At 41.8% G+C, this 19,535-nt stretch overlaps 1 protein-coding gene across 1 annotated transcript in view; it reads right to left on the bottom strand.

The window, feature by feature from the left end:
* Positions 1–19,535, bottom strand: part of MNAT1 (MNAT1 component of CDK activating kinase) — a 126,071-nt gene that overhangs the window by 55,086 nt on the left and 51,450 nt on the right. Inside the window, exons 5-6 of the mRNA XM_065636273.1 lie at positions 18,805–18,945; positions 13,150–13,275 (exon numbers count right to left, since the gene is read on the bottom strand). Of these exons, the coding sequence (XP_065492345.1) occupies positions 13,150–13,275; positions 18,805–18,945 (267 nt within the window). The remainder of the gene's footprint in view (positions 1–13,149; positions 13,276–18,804; positions 18,946–19,535) is intronic.

The raw sequence follows: 19,535 nt of genomic DNA, 5'->3' as shown, positions 1-19,535 counted from the left end.
TTAAAAGTGATATGTGTTTCATTTTGTATCTCAAATTCACTTAACTAACCAGACAAAGGAGAGGTTAAAAATTAGCATAAAGCAGATGCTGTACACAACGCTCTTGGTGAAACTAAACTAATACAACATTCAGCTTTAGTACAAACTCCAATTTAAAGGTCCCCAGACCATTCCAAACAGGTTTTAGAATGGCTTGTTCTGAGATAAATTTTTGGCCTAATCCTGTCTGGGCTTCAGATCCTCAGTGAATTAAAATGGGAACTCAATCTCAAGGCACCATCCCATGAAGAGGCACATAAGGTAAGAGAAAACTGAACAGGTGAAGACGAAGGCAGCACCAAGTCTCCATTGCAACCCCGTCTACATTCTCCTATCTGCTGGCGAGCCAAGTCTGCTTCCTCTCCCTCCAACACAAAAGAAAACTCAAATCACGTTTTACGGGGAACAACCAACAGGGGAATCCTTGGTGTGCAGGCACGGCCAAGTCAGCGCCAACGGACATTCAGCACCAGGATCTAGATGTTGAAGGTCTGTGCCGAGATCTCCCCTGTCAAGCAGATAACGCTGAAGCCCTCCCGCCTCTACCTGCGTTACGGTGTGTAGGGAATCCAACAATAAAACTCCACAGGTTATCCCTTTTCTGAACTTGGAGTCACGATCTGGCCCAAAGCCCACTCCAAATGGAAGCAGAGAAAACGCTGTCACTCGCGGCGTCACTACCGTCATGCTCTGACAGAACCTGCCACCTTTTTGGAGAGGCAGAAAAATTCTTCAGATGTTTACTAACTGAACAGTCAAACTTTGCTTTTCTGAACTCAAAGGGCCTATTGCAGGGAAGCATTACAAGCGGGCCGTCTTTGTATGTATCCTTGGATGTATATGGGCTTTGTTGGTTGGTTGGATTGGTTTTGTTTGGTGGGGGTTTTTTTGGTAGTTTTTTTTTTGTTTTTTTTTTGTTTTTTTTTTTAAATGCTAGCCATGTACACATGCCCACAGGTACACAAACACCGGCAGCCCCAAGCCCCGGTGCCAAAGGCTGCCCAAGGATCATGCTCCTCCATCCACCCCGTTTAGATCTGTCAGCAGCTCTGGGTTACTGGAGCGCTGCCTCCGACAGCCCCGCAGGGGATCACGTTTCTGTGATTCTCTTTCTATGCTTTGGAGAAAAGAAGGGTGCTCTGTTTATTTCTGCCTCTCTTTCAAGAGATGAAACAGGGCAATGGACCTCAGACCTTAAAATCTCTGCTGCTTGCCTCCTGCGCACAGCCCTCACTATCAAATTTTTCCTCCCTCCCACCTACTTACCTTTCCACTGTCCTCCAATTCCACACGCGCCACCCTTAAATGTACCGTCTGTCTCCCACAGGATCTACCTCGCTGTCCCAGAATGATACAAGAATCATTATTCTTACACAAAGCCATCATTTCATTTTCTGCTAATCACTGCGAATGTTGCAAGTTCCAGTTCCCTGGCCCCCATCCAGCTAATTTAGATAGACGGTTCCACATGTGCTCTCTGTCCCTCTATTTCCTGCCCGTATCACTACACACATTTGTTTAAGTGAATCAAAGCAGGTTTCTTCAATATTCTTACATACGTTATATTTTTTAAAAAGAGCCTGCATAAAATACGACCCCTGACCATGCTATTAGCCACTCTGCAAGAGGCAGAGGATTCTACTGCTCTGCCACACGTTCTGCTGAACTGTAACGCGTCTCGAACTACACCTGAGCCTCACGTTCCCCAAAAGACAAGAGAGTTACCTGTGTAGCAGCTACATACAGGCAAAGCAGAACAATAAACTAAACCAGTCAGTTTTCCAGTTTAATACACTCCATTATCCAGGTTTTTAAGAAGAAAAATAAAAATACACACACCACATTTAAGAGGAATAAAGATAAGCCAAACTTTCAGAGACCAAGGCACTTCTTCATGAGGATGATTGCTCTTTCATTAGTAGCCAATGCTGTCAATATTCCTTTCCAGCGACACCTTGACTGACACAGAGTCCAGACCATGTATAGATGAGGAAATTCACCTTTTGATGTCCAATGCTGATTGCCTAAAACAATCTTCCCTTCTCCCACCCTCTGCACCTGAACAAACATTCTCGAGGAAAACTACTTTTGAAGTCTCCTTAATACAGAACGTTGTCTCTTTGATCCAAAATATCTTTTGCTGCAAGTACCCTAGCACAATACAAGTGCATCTTGGATGAGTACTGACTGCTGAAAACTAGGGCCCCCAACAGCTCTCTTGACATACATCTTTATTTTCAAATGTATTTTTAATTTACAAATGTGTTATTTTAAAGCTCCAAAGTTGGCTCCCCTGAGAGCCCGTAGCAAACATTCATTTATCTGCTGCGCTCACTTAGGCACGGGTTGAAGTGCAGAAGGGTTTGCACACACACAGCATGGCCTCAATCAACACGCTGAAGATTTTCTCCTTGTAGGGAATTAATATTTTACTAAGGTGGGTGTCTCTTGTAACAGAGATTAATGCAAACCGGAAGATGCTGTGGGATACACAAGTCTTGCATGTACAGCCCAGCCTACAGCCAGAGCCCTTGTTAAGAAGGGTGAGGGGGTGTCACATCTGAAACCACCCAAGTGTGCACACATCCCTGCTGCCCTCAGAGACCAGACTTCTCACACAGGAACTGATCGAGACGAATGAGCAGCAGAACCCCCAGTTCCCCAAATCCTTCTGTCCCAGAGCTCTCTTGTAATTCCCCATCTCATGCAGGAGCCCCTCAGCCCTTCTTCCTAGGAACTTGCCTGTCCTACTCGCTCCCACCTTTCTGTCAAACCCTGCCCTGAATCTCCCCGCTCAGAGCGACGGCCCCATGTCCCCCCCACGCTCTCTCCAAAGCACTTCACGTCCAAGTCACCAACTTCTCCTCCATCCATCTCACCTGCTGCCTCCCCATCCTCACGAGCTCCACCATGACACCAGCACTTACAGGATCATAGAATCGTTTCAGTTGGAAGAGACCCTCAAGATCATCAAATCCAACCATAACCTAACTCTAGCACTAAACCATGTCCCTAAGAACCTCATCTAAATGCCTTTTAAACCCCTCCAGGGATGGTGACTCCACCACTTCTAGGCAGCCTGTTCCAATGCCTGACAACCCTTTCCAGGAAGAATTTTTTCCTAATATCCAATCTAAACCTCCCCCGGTGCAACTTGAGGCCATTTCCTCTTGACCTATCACTTGCTCCTTGATATCCACCAGCCTGCCACGTCTCCTCCAGTGGCGACCTCACGCTACAGCCATCCCTCTTCTCCTCTCGGCTCCCTTGCGTGACTTTTTAAAGTCTGTCAAGAATTTCAGAAAAGCCAGATGTAGACTGTGCTTACCCCAAAGTTGTCTGAAGAAGGCCCTGACAGCAGGCAAGGAAGAAAACACAGGCACATGGGAGATCTTTTAACCGTGCTGCAAGGTCAATATACTCTACAACATTGGCAAATAGACTCTAGTTCATTGAGAAATGCAATCACCAGGAATAAAACTAGACTGCGAGATAAGTCTGCACACACGTGCCTAACAGACAAGTCTCACAAAGCCAGACAAACAGACACAACCCAAGCGACCGCTGACTCAGAGGAATCTGTGAAGCCATCAGCCCGGCTCGGCCATTCCAGGTCACCAGCCGTCCTCCAGGTAAACAACAGAGAAGACGAAGGAATGACACAAAAATACTTTGATCAGCAGCAACGGAAGAAAGGATTAGAGGAAAGTGTTCTCACAAATTCAGACAGGTGCTAATAAAAAGGGATCGTGGCAGAAAGATCACGCATTCTTCTGTGCGCACACAAAAATTTACTACCTTAGGTTGCCTAAATGGCTTCAAATCATTGCTTTTCTACCATGCTTTAAATGTTTTCACTGCTGTCTTTAAAAGACTTTTCCCCCCTAAAGCGTCCTCAGCTGACAAATGTCATTTCACATCGAGTCTGCAGAGTGGAGACAGTCTAGCAACCATCTGCAGAAGAAATCAATGCTTTTAGAGTTAAGTAACAAGGCATTAGAATTATTTAAGATCTAAATTCTCCAATATTTCGTTCTGTGAAGGCCTCTTTATGTAGTCATCTTCAAGTGCATGAGAAGTTCCTACAAAGATGCAGAGAGCAACCTGCTTTTGGCACCTACCTAGACAGAAGATGAACTAGCATCAGGTCAGAGAAATGCAGAGTTACTAAATTTCTCCTAAAACGCAAAAGCAAGGGCAGCAGATGCTCCCAGGGGCTGCCTGGGAGGCTGCAGAGGCTCAGTCTCCAGAGAATCTTTAAGAAGGGGTCACACAGGTACCTGTCGTGAAGCAGCCCAGACTCACCCTCCGAGCCAGGGGAAGGACCCCACGAACTCTGGAAACCCCCCCCAGCACTATGATTATACAATTCCACAAATACCCACTGCAATTTTGGCACCAAAGCTTCTCATTTTATTAATTTTTCTTCCCCAACTTAAAATTCCACCCTTACAGAGGAACTTTGTCCACTCCCATTTTTTTATATCATCTGTATCAGGACATAATGAGACTGCTTATACTCACACTTCTGGACAAGTTATTTATTTCTGTTTCGCCCCAGCACTACTTTCTGGTATGTTTACTTTTAAACAGTGCATCAAGCAGCACTATTTAACTACTTTTTGCATTAAATGTGTGTTTCGCTAACCTTGCACTGCTCATTTTAACACAAACTCCAATATTTAATATTTATGATGTTTGCAACTCTTGGCCAAAGTATAGCATCAAAAGAGCATATATGCACTAAATTGTATCTTGTTAAAAAGAACAGCAGCACTGAAAAAAGTTATATTGGAACAATCTATAAATGTGTTTACATTATATGAATGATTTGCTGTTCCTTCACAAGGCATGTAGGAAGTCAGCACTTCTCAAATGTGTAAAGTATTTCCATGTGCTTAAAGCATGATCTTTCCAAAACAAACAATGATTGAGAAATTTTTTATTATTCTTTATTTCCCTGCCAGCTGTTTTTTCGGACTCTCCTCTCAGCCACCTTCTTTCTTTCAGTCAGATCTCTCCTTATTGCTCACAGTAACACCTAGTCAAGCAAGAGCGTATTCAGAGCTGTAAGTCTCAGAAATAGGAAGATCTCGGGGCTGATTTAAATGGCATTTTCCTTAGATCGCTTTACAACGTGTCTTTGTGCTATGGTAGCTAGTGGCAGGTCTGGCTGTTGCTTAGGATGGAATTTGGTCATCCTACATTAGCACCTCAAGCCCAGTTCCTGCTGCTCTGTCCCAGTGTCTGCTCCCATTCGGGCAGGGGAGGGGATGAGTGTGGCTGAACAACCTCCTTCCAGCCTCAGCAGCATCTTTTCATGGACCACAACAACGTGACACACAGATGTACTTCTGAAATTTGATGGTAAAGAGTCAAGCAGGCAAGCTCTTAGGCAACTCCGTATATCAAACAGGAGATTAAAACACCCCAAAAAACCCAAACAACAACAAAAACCCACACCCAAAAAACCACCACCACATGCACAAAAAATATATATATAAAAATTTAAAAGAAAACCCCCAAAAAACCAAACCCTAAGAACAGTCCAAAACTGGACAGCTACAGGGTAGATCTGCTCCCCTGCTGGCTACAGCCACTTTACTAACAAGTATTTTTCTTGCTGTTCACTCCTATACAATTAACAGCGTTGGCACTATTTCATTTACTGAATTCCAGTAATTACAGCTGTGCAAACTTATGGACCTAATTTGTATTTATACTATTATGTGTATATAAACATATGCTGCTTTAGCCATGTAAAGGAGCCTCAAAGCAAATGAACAAATATTTATTCTAACAGAGCAGTATAAGAGAGCCCAACCATGAAACGGAATCAGGTCAAGCAGTTCTCATTATATCTGTCCACCAAGCAGTTTAATTTCAACGATGGCATCCTCCCTAAGGCATTCCAAACAGAAATCCTGCAAAGAGATACAGGGAGACTTTGAACTGCATTTTCCAAATCCAGTCTCCTTTCCCAAGAGGAGATTGTGGAAATGAGGGGAGGAGGAATGACAAATACTATCATTTACTTTATTTTTTCCCCCAAAACAGTTCTTACCTCCATTAGGACGAAAAAAAAAAAATCATTAAGTCAACATAATGTGCTTAATGTTTACGCACCTTCATATAATAGTAATTACATAGTAAGGCAAGAACCCAATTAAATGTTTTAGACTTCAGTCTGTGGGCTGGAGTGTACAGGAAGCGTTCTGATGATAGATCACTTAAATAAAGTTTATCTGGCATACACTTCAAAACCAGAGTTCAAAAACTTTAATCACAGCTCTGCATGCATGTGCTTGACTCTTAACAAAACATCTTTATTTAAATAGAGGGCTAGAGATTTAGTATGACAAACGTATTTACCAATCAGTCTAAGAGGTCTCCATCATGCTACTTGGAGGCTGCAGGTATATTGTATATATAATCCTATGAGATTTAATGTGGATCACAGGACTCTTAAAATCCAGCACATCAGCCCTGACCTGAATTCTGTCATTCAGTGTTTTTGGTGTCCCTTAGCTCAAGTATTTGGATTCCATATCCATTGTCAGAGATGGTGGAGATCCAGCAGCCACAATTTCTCTTCCCTTTTTGCTTTCCAGAAACAGGTACCCTTCTCAGCGGATCAATGCAATGTTCATTGTTAAAACAAGGTATTGTCATTGATGACAAAAATTCAAACCTAATGCACAATGCAATACATATTCTCACTAGGAATCGCATCAGGGCGCTTAGTAACTGCAGAATCCCACTCCAGGGATTCCCCAAACGTGCACCCCCTGTGAATCTCCACTCCAGGGAAGCTGTTTCCATGGTCTGACCAGCAGCACTGGTTGTCTGAGCACCTTAATCCAGAGATCTGATGGAAAACGCTGCGACCCTGCTCTCACCGGCACGTTTGGGTTTCCTCCGTGATGGGTTTCTGCTGTTTCATGGGACCGATGCCCAGCCCTGCGTGTGTGAGCACGGAGCTGGGACACGGCCAGGACGGGCACCGAGTCTGGCTGTTGCCGGCACAGCCTCCTGCCAGGGCTCTGGATAATGCTCAGGGCCACTGGAAATTTCACCTTCACATGCATGCTCTGTAAAACAAATATGTCTATTCTGAAAGGATTTATCCGCCTAAACACGCTACTTCCTCTTGAAAAGAAGTGATGTGATTTTGTCGTGGTTCTGAACTGCGAAGCAGTATGAAAAGGGAGATATTCCACCCAGCTGCAAAAAAAGGAATGTGCGTAGCGCGAGCCAAATGAAGATTAAAAACAAAACACCAATTAAACTCAGATCGGCATACATCTCAAAGAAATCAATTCCATCTGAGGCGTTTCAGCCTGAAGATGGACCAGCTGAGCTAACAGTGAAGGAAGGAAATAGACTCAATTTTTAATTTTTTTCTTAACTTTAGGCAAATACCGAAAGTGTTTAAAAAAAAAATTTTAAAAAAATCACAAACACCACACCAAAACCAAACAACAAACTAACCAAACCAGAGCAGTGAGAATTGGCAAAGCAAGACTGGAAGGCTGACACATGTCCCAGCCCCACAGAATGGGTGGCAAAGCACTCGGGAGCTGCAGAATAGTCGTCGTCTAAACCGTAGTGTGACATGTACTTTGCTTACCTCAGAGTACCTGGTGTATGTCTAAGCAACTTTGAAGGAGCAAAACTGATTAAAAAGGTATTTTGACTGACTTTTTGTGTTTGAAACAGGATTTTGGATAATTGCTCCACAAGCTGTAAAAGAAACAGACTGGAAAACAGGAGCAGCCGCTAAGCAGTTGTTTGCACAAGCAGCAATATTGTAGGAAAAGGCAATAATGAAGAACAGCTAATTTGACCTGGGCTGACGAGGTCAATGTTTTACATTATGTAGAGGTATTTCTTTCAAAATAAAAATGTTATTTCCCATTAGAATAATACCGCAAGTGTAACACTGCGCAAAATCTATTCCCTAGCACTTGATAAGCTCAGCCGAGCGGTAACGCACATTCCCGAGGTGTCCGAGACATCCCGTGTCTGACGGATCCATTCCTCCAAAATACGGATTAGATTGCTCCCTCCCGCAAGCTCCGGCCGCTTCAGGCTACATGTGGCTCTCCCCAGCATCCAGCTACTGAAACTGCAACACCTGGACTCAAATCCTGGTAATATTCAGACACATTAAGTTAAATGTAACGTCGCGGGTATGATTCGGACGGGGAAGCAGCAGCAGATATTTCACTCTTAATTCGCTGCCGTTCAGGGGTGCTGCTGACAGGAGACGGAGCCCGGCTTGGCAGAAGAGACACGAGGTGAGGAATCTAGGAATTTAGTAGGGCTGCATTCTATTCCTCCTTCCGCCGCTGCTCTGCTGTTTAATCCTGGGCGAGTACGTCCCCTCCGGGCATCTGCTTCCCCTCCCTCCTTGACACATCTATTTAAACTGCACATTCAGAGGGGCAGCGACCACCTTGGTAATGATGAAGCATATACAGCACTCCGCACTAATATTTCTATTAATAAATACTCCCTCTGCTACTAAGTAATAAAACAAAAACCATCATAGAAATTGAACGGTCAATGATGCATTATATTAGTTTTGAGGTATTGGGGTATAAAATGTAAAAAAGCAAACTCCCAAGTGGTTGCAGGTTCTTCTATGTTCTTTTCCTGCGTATTTGGGCAATTAGAGGTAACTGAGTTTTTAACTACATGAGATTACTTCACGAATACCATCACTAGAGGCTAAGTCTCCTGGGAGGCTGGTGGAAGGGAGCAAGAACCATTATAAAACTGGAAGGAACAGAAAAGGGACAGGGTGTGCAGCCTGAAACATGCTGAGGAGAGCACACAGCTGAGCCAGTCTAAGGCGTTCAGAGCTTTTTTACAAACACGTAAATAACTGGGCCACGGCCTCCAAGGTTTGCATGTTCCTGGTTTAATGAACTAAAGAGGAGCTAAATACATCCAGACTTCGATGGGTTTTCAACCGCAATGGTAACGGAAAGCGCAGACCTGCAAGAACCAAAAGGCTCCTACCCTCCTGTAAACACCAGAGACATAAAAAGAAAAAAACTAAATTACTGTAAAGCAATTAATTCCTGATGCATTTGCAAACTGCCATTCGTGTGCAATGCATACGAGCATCTTTTACATGTTCAAATTAGCTTCACATTAAAGCCACCTTCTGACTAGAAATGTCACTATATTCACTGAGAAGAATGGTTCTGTTGCCAGACCTTAGATTTGTTTTGCACACCCTGATAAGGCCTAGAAATTCTAGAAACGTCATTCATTTCCGACAACCTTTGCTCTTTCTGACAGCTACTAAAATCTAAAGTACAAGCACTGCCAGGAAGCAGTATTTTTAGCACTACTGAAACAATCAAGATTGGTACAGTTTCACAGCTTTACACTGATTTGAGATTAGATTTACTAAATCTTTTAAATACTCAGATACGCTGAAGAGCATATTTTTTAATACAAGCATGAGAAGCAGAAAACTCTGAAGCACTTTCTCTCCCACTTACAGAGGTAACTGATTAGGAAGGTGCTTCGTGCAAAGATATAATTTCCTGGAAGAAAATTCAAAAGTTAATGAGCAGACTGCAAGGAAAAAAACAAACAAACAAACAAAAAAACTTCCACCTGAAAGGAGCAAAAAAATCCCAATTTGACATGGGGAAAAGTGAAGGAGACCCCATGAGCTAATTGTCCGCCTTGTGCTATAGGGGATGCTCTTGCTTAGCGTACAAGTGACAGACGTTCCTCCCCCTGCAAGCACTGAGCTCCACGGCACTAATTGGGCACCTTATATGAACCAACTTCCTTCAGCATTGCCCAGGAGGCTAGAACGGGCATGCCTCTGAATTCAGAAACCCACAAACACGTCCGATCACCAGTCAGGCTGAAGAACATCTCTGACCAAGACCATCCCACGAAAAACATTCATGATCAGGCTGAAAAAAAAAAACCAAACGCCGGGTTGCCACAGTTGGCATATTTTTATTGCCTTTGTGTAAACACAAGCTCCGGATTAGCCGGCATCTAAACCAGCTCTATCTGGATTCCCTTCTTTTGAAACAGAATTAAGGAAAACACCCAGCAGGAAAGGTCAGCGGCCAAACTATTCGGAAAAAATAAAAGCACAGAGGAAGAACGTACGTAGTGATTCATTAAATGTACGCTGCCAAAACTCTTAAGCCATGAGCCCAAAACAGACTTTTCACAGAAATAATATTTAATATGCAGAACTCCTGAGCCAAACAGAGCATCCATTAGAACTGTACTTTTTAAAGAAATTGTCAGTACCAGCCTAGAGCTGCCCCCACTGAGATAAATGATGTGAACCCCACGGCTCAGACAGGAACTGAGCTAAAGGAACAGAAGCTCTTCCTATGTAAAAGAAATGGACTGAGCATCTCAGGTTCTTAGAAAAAAACCCTCAACCTGGAACATGTTAAGCATCTCCTAAGGTGAGTGCCCAGGTGGGAATCCACCATACGCTGTCACTAGAATCCGCTGCCATGGACCATCAAGCACAGCGAACCACACACAATCAGCAGTGTTGCTTATTACAAAACTAACTCCGTTCCCAACCGAACAATTTGCATTTGTCTACAGTGACTTTCCAACACGCATCCCAGTCCTAATCTGAAACCATCAAAAATTAAGAGATTCCATCGCATTCCAGAGTCAATTTTAACAGTGAGGCAAATTAACCAGTGCAACATTGTGAACCTCAGGTCCCATTTGTTCCTTCAGTTCCTATTTAGATCCTATTTGTTTAACTAAGGTTACCGGTTCTTGCTACATTTACAATTGCGCTGTTCAGATTTGGCACGTTCCGTGTTGAGGAGGCACTTGCTGTGAATTGAGTCCCATCTTAACCTTCTCTCAAACCAGAGGCAGAACGCAGCACAAAGCTTATCTTTCTGCCTTTGAATGGACCTTTATGGCTTCTCTTCACGTTCCTTTCGATTTTTGCATTCCAAATGCAGTCAGCAGAACTCTTCGGTCCATGAGCCTTCCCAACTCGGCATTCCGAAGGAAAACTCCTTTCCTATTTATTGCTGTATATTCACACACACATCCAAGGCCCTCCCCAACTTAGTGTGGTGCCCAAGGGTCAAATTGGTTTAACTGAACTTCCAGATCCTCTTCACAGAGCCTGTTATTTGCTCTTCTATTTATAATTTTGCATTTTAGCCATATTAAAACACATTTCATTCAAATGAGGCCAGCAATGGCAAAGCAGCCCCATAAACTGCCAGCTTGTGTGTCATCCATACAAATTCAACGCCTGCTTCCAACCGCTGAACCGAGTCCCAACACCCACAGAAATATTCCCAGGCTGTGGTAACCAACAATTGCGTTGGAAATTACAAGTTGACCAGTTAATTCATTTATTGTGCAGAATTCTCAATATTGTTATTATTGTGTAATGTAATTTCTATAGAGTTCTAGAAATCAGTGTCATGTAATAACTAATTCAAGCACCTTATAAAGAAAATACGGAAACATTCATCTTTCTGAACAAAAACTGTAAATTCACAGTGCAAAGTCTGTTTTGCTTGATGCAATCCATTTTTCATAAATTGCATGTCATCACCTTCTTGTTAAATGTACTTATTCCTTTTTTTTTTTTTTTTTTTTAGTTGTCCTTTTATAATCTAGGACTAAGGTCAGTCAGGGTGAGGTTTTTTGTTTGCTTGTCTAGAACTGAACACATTAAGTTACCTACCTACTCGCACTTTCTGAAGACAAAGTAATGATCAGTTATCTGGAATATCCCCTATTATTTCAAATGCTGAGATTTAGATGTCGTGATGCCAGAAATCTCCTCATCCAAGTCTTTCACCATTCCCGGATGAAGTTTACTTAGGGCTGCAGGTGTGAAATGTGTACTACCACATACTGCATTTAATATCCATTCACAAACGTGTTAGAAAGTACTTCCATTGTGCTCATCATGTAGCATAAGCTTTTCCTCCTTTTCCCAGAAGAAAGGCAAACATCTTTCAGAAAGTCTGACAATATATTTTAACAGCAAGAAAAAGTACAGGCATTGTTTGAATGTTTTTTTAAACAGAACAAACAACATTTTCTGTACACTAGATTTTCTACACAAACTGAAAACATCTCGCAAAGCATATGAATCTGCTTCAGACTCAAATTAAAAACAAAAAACAAAGAAGATATGGTTTATACTACAGGAAAACAAGAAAACAATGCCACACAACTTTGCAAAAGCTGATACCGCTTTTGGAAAAATCAGCTGCAAATACTTCTACACTGTGAACTTTTCGGGGGATAATGAACACAGCACAGATATCCCTGACAAAATAAAGTGATCGATTGATGGAAGACTAGTTCAATGTAAAGCTTTTTGCTTTGCTGATTTCTTGTTTTGTTGAGAAGGGTAGGAAGCGTTGGTTATTTTCAAGACATCATTTACCATTATTGATTCTAAAATGCAAAGTCTAAAAAAGTGCAGAGATTTAAACCAAAACAAAACAGAAAACCAGTTAGGTCCAAAAAACATTGGTACCTCAGGCTCCCACCCCTAAAATCCCCCACAAAACCTGACATTTCCACACAGAGACACTTGTACCATGTTGTGAAAAAGAACAGGAATGCTGACACATCTTCAGCTTTCACCGTAGCAGTAACATATTTGCAAAAATACTTGTTGCTGCTTAGAGTCCAATAACAATGAAAATAGCATCCTTAACCACTTGGCACCATTTCCTAAATTGTCCATCTCATACTCACAAATTATTCCAGTGCTTAAAGCAAATCTGAAGTGTAGCCTATTCTTGAACTTCAAAAATTTTAGCTTCCAGAACTGATGCACAAATGAGACCAAAAAAACCTGAAGGGCACCACAACTTTGCGAGGAAAGAGGTATAGTTTGTTTTTTCATAACTATGCCATGAAAATCATTCACATATTCCACCTAGCAGAATGATGGAATTCTTAGATTAATTCCTAATTACTTATTTAATTGGAAAAGTTTGTTTCATTTAATATGCAACTCAGGTTTAAATAACCTGTACATTTCACGTGAGGAAATCCTCCTCTTTCGAAGGGCATTAAAAAAAAGAAACAAGCAAGTCTTACCATTTTGATGCCAGTGGAAAACGTGACTGGTTTGACAGGTTTGGGTTTTTCCAGTTGCATTTCTAGCTGAGTAGGTCTGTCCTTATGCTGCGCTAAAAGCAGCGAAGCAGGAAGATTGGAGCTCTCCTGTAAACATACAAGGAACAAATCTGAATGCTAAACCAGAACCAGTATTAACACTGCATATTCCTCCAAACTGCAAGCTGTGTCTGAAAGGCCATCACTAGCAGAACAGCGTAATCCTCTCTATGAGAAACAGTTTACAGAGAACGATCATTGTTAGTAATAAGAAAAAGCTGCAGCAACCCCATAAATCAGAGCAACCTGCAAACAACTGTTTTTATAGAATCCACATTAAAGACAATATAACAGGCTCCTTATTCCAACCAGCCAATGCAGCTATATTTATTAAAATAAGAAAAATTAGAACTTAATCAGAGGAGGAATAATACCAAGTAGTATAACTCGGATCTGATGTTTATCTAAGACACATTCTTTCTACCAATGAACTCGGACCAGTTTGAAATTGTTTCCCATTAGATTTCACCTGAGGCCGTTTGGAAATGATCCTTTGCTCTGCTTTGCACAATGGCACTATTGTAAGTGCAACCAACAGCATATTTATTTTCTCCTTCACCAACTTATTTCTAGGGAAGCCAGCCAATTAAAAAAAAATTATACATACATATATATAAAGTAGTAAAATGAACGGTTAAGCAAATGAACTACTTCAACTCTCAGAACAGAGTGATTATTAACATACATATACGTAACTGCATTCTTGAGAGAGTTAGAAAATTATTGGCCAAGTAATTTTTAATAAACTAATGCAACTATCCACATGCACACCAAAATCAAAAAAATCTCACATGGAAAGATCCAGAGTTACAACTAAGGCACAGGATCCCACTCACATTTCTGGGCTTAAATGGGAGGAGGGGAGGGAAGATGTTAAAAACTTAAATTGTAATAAGAAGAGATGTCTAATTTCTGTCCAACTAGGAGAAAATTTGGACCACAAATGCACTAGTTTACAGTCTCCATCTTCAAAGTGTTGCACACGTCCGTAACCACCACGCAGCAGCATGCGCTGCCAGCTCGCAGCGGAGTTTAAGGATGTTGGATTCTTTTAATCATCAGATTTAATACGCTGGGGGAGAAGGGAAGAGTGGGAAGCGTTCTCTGGGTCATTCTGTCCTCTCATATGCCTTTAACGTTCTCTGCATTTCTAATACAATAACTAAAGGATGCCAAATTTTGTACCAACTTCTCAAGAGTCCACACAATGACCAGTAACCAGATTACACAACTGTGGGAAACCCACGCCGTGCCAGTTAAGCCACCACGTCAGGGATTGTTTGTCCTTTCCAATGTGCACATAACCCTTCTGTTAACTATTAACACATAGGAAAGGTCCAATCCTGTAAGCATTTATCCACACTAGCAATTTTCTGTGTGGGAAAACAAACTGACTGAACAGTATGAACAAAGCTAGTTGTGTGCAAAAATTTCTGAAAGATGTGTCTCAAAACCCCTGAGATTCTGGTAAAAGTGGAGACACTTGGTGTCTTTAAGGCACCTTGCCCTTTGCTTGACTCCAGGCTATAGAATCATAGAATCATTTTGGCTGGAAGAGACCCCCAAATCATCAAGTCCAACCATAACCTAATTTTAGCACTAAACCATGTCCCTAAGAACCTCATCTATGCCACAGCCCAGGGAAAAACTGCCACTTGGCCGTGTGCTGCAATGCAATATTAATATTGCCCACGCCAGGGAAGAACAGGCTCATAAAGAGGAGGGTGCAAGTCTCACAACACGGAAGACATCTAAGAGCTGATCCATTAATATAATCTTCTGTATACAGGTGAGAGAGTTCACATGGTAAATAAAGGAAGTGCTTTAATATTTTACTCAGCCCTGATTGCCTAAGTCTAGAAGGTTAAACAAAAAAAAAAAAACCAAAACCCACCCCACACAACAAAACACCAAAACAAAACACACACAACTCTTCCGATAATAAAATGCATTTGAGACTACAAATCTAAATCACACCAAGGTGTTGTGCCTTTCAAGTGAGAAGTTCTGTTGTTAAAGAGGTCACTTACAATGAAGGTAATACAAAATCTGCTTAATTTAGTACTGGGAGGCAAAACAGGGAGCAGGCAGCAGCCTGGGCAGAGCACCAGGTCACTGTCCCAGCCGCCTGCAGAGCCCGAGCCACCCAGGCCTGGCTCAGCCCTGCAGCCCTAAGCCTGGCCTAACCTCCTGCTCCAGCCCAGGATGGGCTCCTGGAGCCTCGGCCCCAGGGTTGGTCCTTTCTCCCCAGGCTGACCAGGAACCAAACACTTCTATCCCTTCTTCTGTGCCTCTGGAGTATCTAAATGATAAGCTCTTTGAAGATGGGACGGTATTCTCACACACCTCTGTAAACAACTGAGAACTTTGCTCAATGTGATAATACCATAAAAAATACATGTAAGAAACCGTGGATCTCCTCAATCATTAGGATTTAGGTTGGACATGAGGAAAAGGTTCTTCACCCAGAGGGTGCTGGACACTGGAACGGGCTCTCCAGGGAGGTGTCACGGCCCCAAGCCTGACAGTGTTCGAGAACAGACTGGACAACACCCTCAGACACATGGTGTAAATTTTGGGGTTGTCCTGTGCAGGGACAGGAGTTGGACTCGATGATCCTTGTGGGTCCCTTCCAACTCCGGCCATTCTATGATTCAAATATGATGCTATGATTCACCAAAGGTAAAATTGTCGTCTTGGAAGAGGAGAGATCTGACATTTCTACCTGCACACAAAAAAATGTGTGGTTTTGTTTTGGGGTTATTTTTTGGGTTTTTTCAGTTTTTTTGGTTTTTTTAATGGGAGAATAAGGGAGGGTGTCACATGGGCGTAGGTTCCTAATCCAAAAAGAGACAACTCAAAAACAATGGGTGAATGTTGGTTTCTCTCAAAATCCTGCTGAGTCAGTAGTTTTGCCACTGGTATCCCTGCAGCCATAACTTAATCCATGTTGTTTTAGCACAGTACCAGCAACCATAGATGTAATACTCTTTTTCTTAATGGAGTTCTTTACACTGCTATTGCTTATGCTTCCTTTCGCTGCGTTACTCAATTAAGATTTAGTTATGATGAGCTTCGTTTTCTGATTTGCAGCAGCGCGATAGAGAGATTTCAGAGACCATAGGAAATGTTTATTTGTTTAAAAACTGCTGTTTTTCCAGAGACTTGGTAAGGCATTATACAAACACCTCAGTGCCGCCTTTATAAACCTTTAGTATTACAAAACAAGTTTTGGCTCAAATGTAAGCTGACAGTGCCCCTTCATAAACAGATACACAACTTAAAATTGCCCAGTTTCCTTCTTCAGTCTTTTAAAAAAAAATCAGTAAATTAAAAAAACCCCACACCTTTCTGTTGTTTTCAGAATATTCGGAGATGTTTCAACAGCAAAACATATGCAATCACAGTTAAAACTACCTCTTTTGGTCATGTTTAAGGATTATTTATAACCATTATTTCCTCAAGCCATTTGGTGAAGCAGGTTTCCAGTAAAACCAACTGATGTGTTAAAAACAAACAAACAAAACACCACAACCAAAAACCAAAAGAACACACCCTACCACTGGTCTCCAGTAAATTGTGTATTAGAACAGGATTGAAATAAGTCAGAAACCAGTTCAAAAATCCCTATTCTGAGCCATTAAATTCAAGTTCATAGTGGAGTTTTTATTCATTAACAAGTCAAACTATTCCTAATTGTGTGGACCATAAGCACTTTTACCTTGGAAGTAAAAAGAAACTGCTAGATGCAAAGTTACAGACTGAAGGGATTTTCAAAGAACCTTTTTGTTCATCCCTGCCTTTATCTACAAGAAATGAAACACCAGCCGCTTTCAGCTAAACCCAGGACAAGTTGTCAGGACTCCTGGCTTCAGAAAAGGCAGCTCTTAAGAGAGCCCCTGAAACTCCAAAATTGCACATCAATGCTCTCTCGATGTCAGCACCTTCTGCCCTAGTTTGAAGAGGAACTCTGCTTTTCCAGAAAAAAGTAGAAAAGCATCTATATCTTCAATGGTAACAGAATACCAAGCAGAAATTAATGCTATGTTAACATGAGATAAACTGAAAGAAAACTGATTTAAATCTGCCAGGCAGCTTTAAACCACATTAACACAGCCGGGCACATGTATGCATGCATACTTTTCCTTTTTTCCAGTTTCCTTCAAGGTTACACACAGACTGTTCTCACAAGCGTCAGATCATGTGAATGTGTGAACGCATGTCTGTACACACACGCGTATTAAAAAAATTGAGACGTGAATCTTGTTTAAATAATACATTTACTGAGCTTCTCTATGCCCACACACTATCACTGCATTTCAAATGCAGAATCAGTAGTAATATCAGCCAAAGACAAGATTAACACAGTTTCTAGACATAGTTTGAGTTTTTCTTCAGTTGTCCATACACCCCTCAAATAAATTCAAGCTTCGTTCACTTCAAAAGGAGCAACTCATATACAAAAGCTTTGCAGTAAGAGAATATGACACACTCAAGGCAAGAAATCTTTTTCTTTTAGTAGGTTTTGAATACAAAGGGACCACTTATAATTCAGGTGCTCCAACTTAAAGAGGGTTGACTAATGCTCAAACAACTCTAGTTCTCCACCATCTCCCCACTGCAGAGGTGGCCGAGCTCATGAAGCAGCTCCTGATGACCAATTTGCTTCAACACACCAGATTATTGACCACTCCTCAGGACTGCTTAGTGAGCTAACAGCAGTGAGAATTCACATTATGGCTGAACCAACTCAGCTGCTCCTCTCTACCCCCCGCACAAATTGCGTGATCAGACACGCACCAAAGCAGACGCAACGGTCACGAGCTGAAGGCAAAACAAGCAGGTGGTTACGTGGCCTCGGATGTGACAGAATCTCACCCACCATGCATCGCGTTCAAGGTGGAGCAGTCGCCATAGCAGTTATGCTAATGCATCCTTGATCACAGTCAAAGCCTGCGGGTCTCATATGTGAATTAAACAGAAATCTAGACTTTTATAGTAGTTCTTCTTCAGATATGCAGTCAAATGTCAACTAGTAAGTAAACCGGTGGAGTGGCTGAACTAGCTAAAGAAATTTCTGAAATACACCTCTACATGTCAATCAGCCAAAAGGAAAGAGCTTTCAATGGAAGCTTACTAGGAAAAGAAATGAACAAAAAAGAAAAAATCAAAACAGGTAGAACCAGGAAATTAGCCTTCTTCAAATACCAAAAAAACCCACTTCTGCATTTTTCTTTGTTAGAATCTTATGCAGGATTAATTGTGTTGAAACAGCCAAGAATGCTCTCCTAGAGTTAATTTCTAACCAGCACTGGACATTCTGGACAATGAGTCCAATTAAGTCAATGAATCCCAGAAGCACTCTTCCCCCAGTCCTTCGCTTGCCAAAACCACAGTTGTTTATAATATCCAAATGAACGATAGGAGAGAGAACAGTAACATAAAACATTCAAGACAGGGAAAGAGAAAGGGGCAGATGTGTTAATTCCACACGGTTAACCATGGCAGAGATGAATGTCAATGCATTGCTGTTTGCTCTGCTGCTGAGCATTCAAAGCCCCCAGTTTTGTTACTCACCAGATCATCCAAGAGCGCCTGTTTATTCTTCCTTTTTATCATCTGTTGTAGTTGTTCTTCTTTCTGTATGAGCAGGCGCCTTTGTTCATTTTCCTGCCGCTCTACCTCTAAAGCTTCCTCCAGCTCTTCCTGCTCCCGTGTCTGAAATGGAAATTAGAAACTAACTCAGACAGAGCTCGCCCACAGCTCTACTCGCCCACCACAGGACCTAGGACAGACTGAGCAATGGGTGCACAGCTAAATTCTAGCTGTTAAGGTAGAATTCTAAGTAAGGCACCTCTCTTTGCTCACACATCCTACTTCTCAAGTGATGATAAGTAGGTGACCAAAAATATAATCCCGCAATACTGTTCCTGATCAGCCCCATCAGCTGCATCTTCTGTGAAAAGTACACTGTGTGTTTAGCAGTGGTGTAGAAGAAAAATAAGAAATTACAAATCTATGAACATTAATAGAGAAGTTTATAAGCTAAAACATACTTAAGCATGAACTGTAAAAGAAATCAAATTCCCAGAAAATAAGGAATTTTTTTGGATTCAAGTCATGCCCTACATGAGAAGAAAGAAATAACTAGTCCATAGTGACTAGTTTTTGTTTCACAATTTTCTTTTTGAGAAGTCTTTAACCTGCGAATTATTATGTCACCCGTATTTGAAAATCACAGCAGAAGAAAAAAAGAGGTTAGTTTCGTGTAAGAAGGTGTAAGACAATAACATACAAAAAACATTTCC

The sequence above is a fragment of the Caloenas nicobarica genome, chromosome 5, assembly GCF_036013445.1.
Source record: "Caloenas nicobarica isolate bCalNic1 chromosome 5, bCalNic1.hap1, whole genome shotgun sequence".
Classification (NCBI taxonomy): Eukaryota; Metazoa; Chordata; class Aves; order Columbiformes; family Columbidae; genus Caloenas; species Caloenas nicobarica.
Note: the sequence above shows the minus strand (reverse complement) of the source record. Positions and strands in the feature narration are given on the sequence as shown.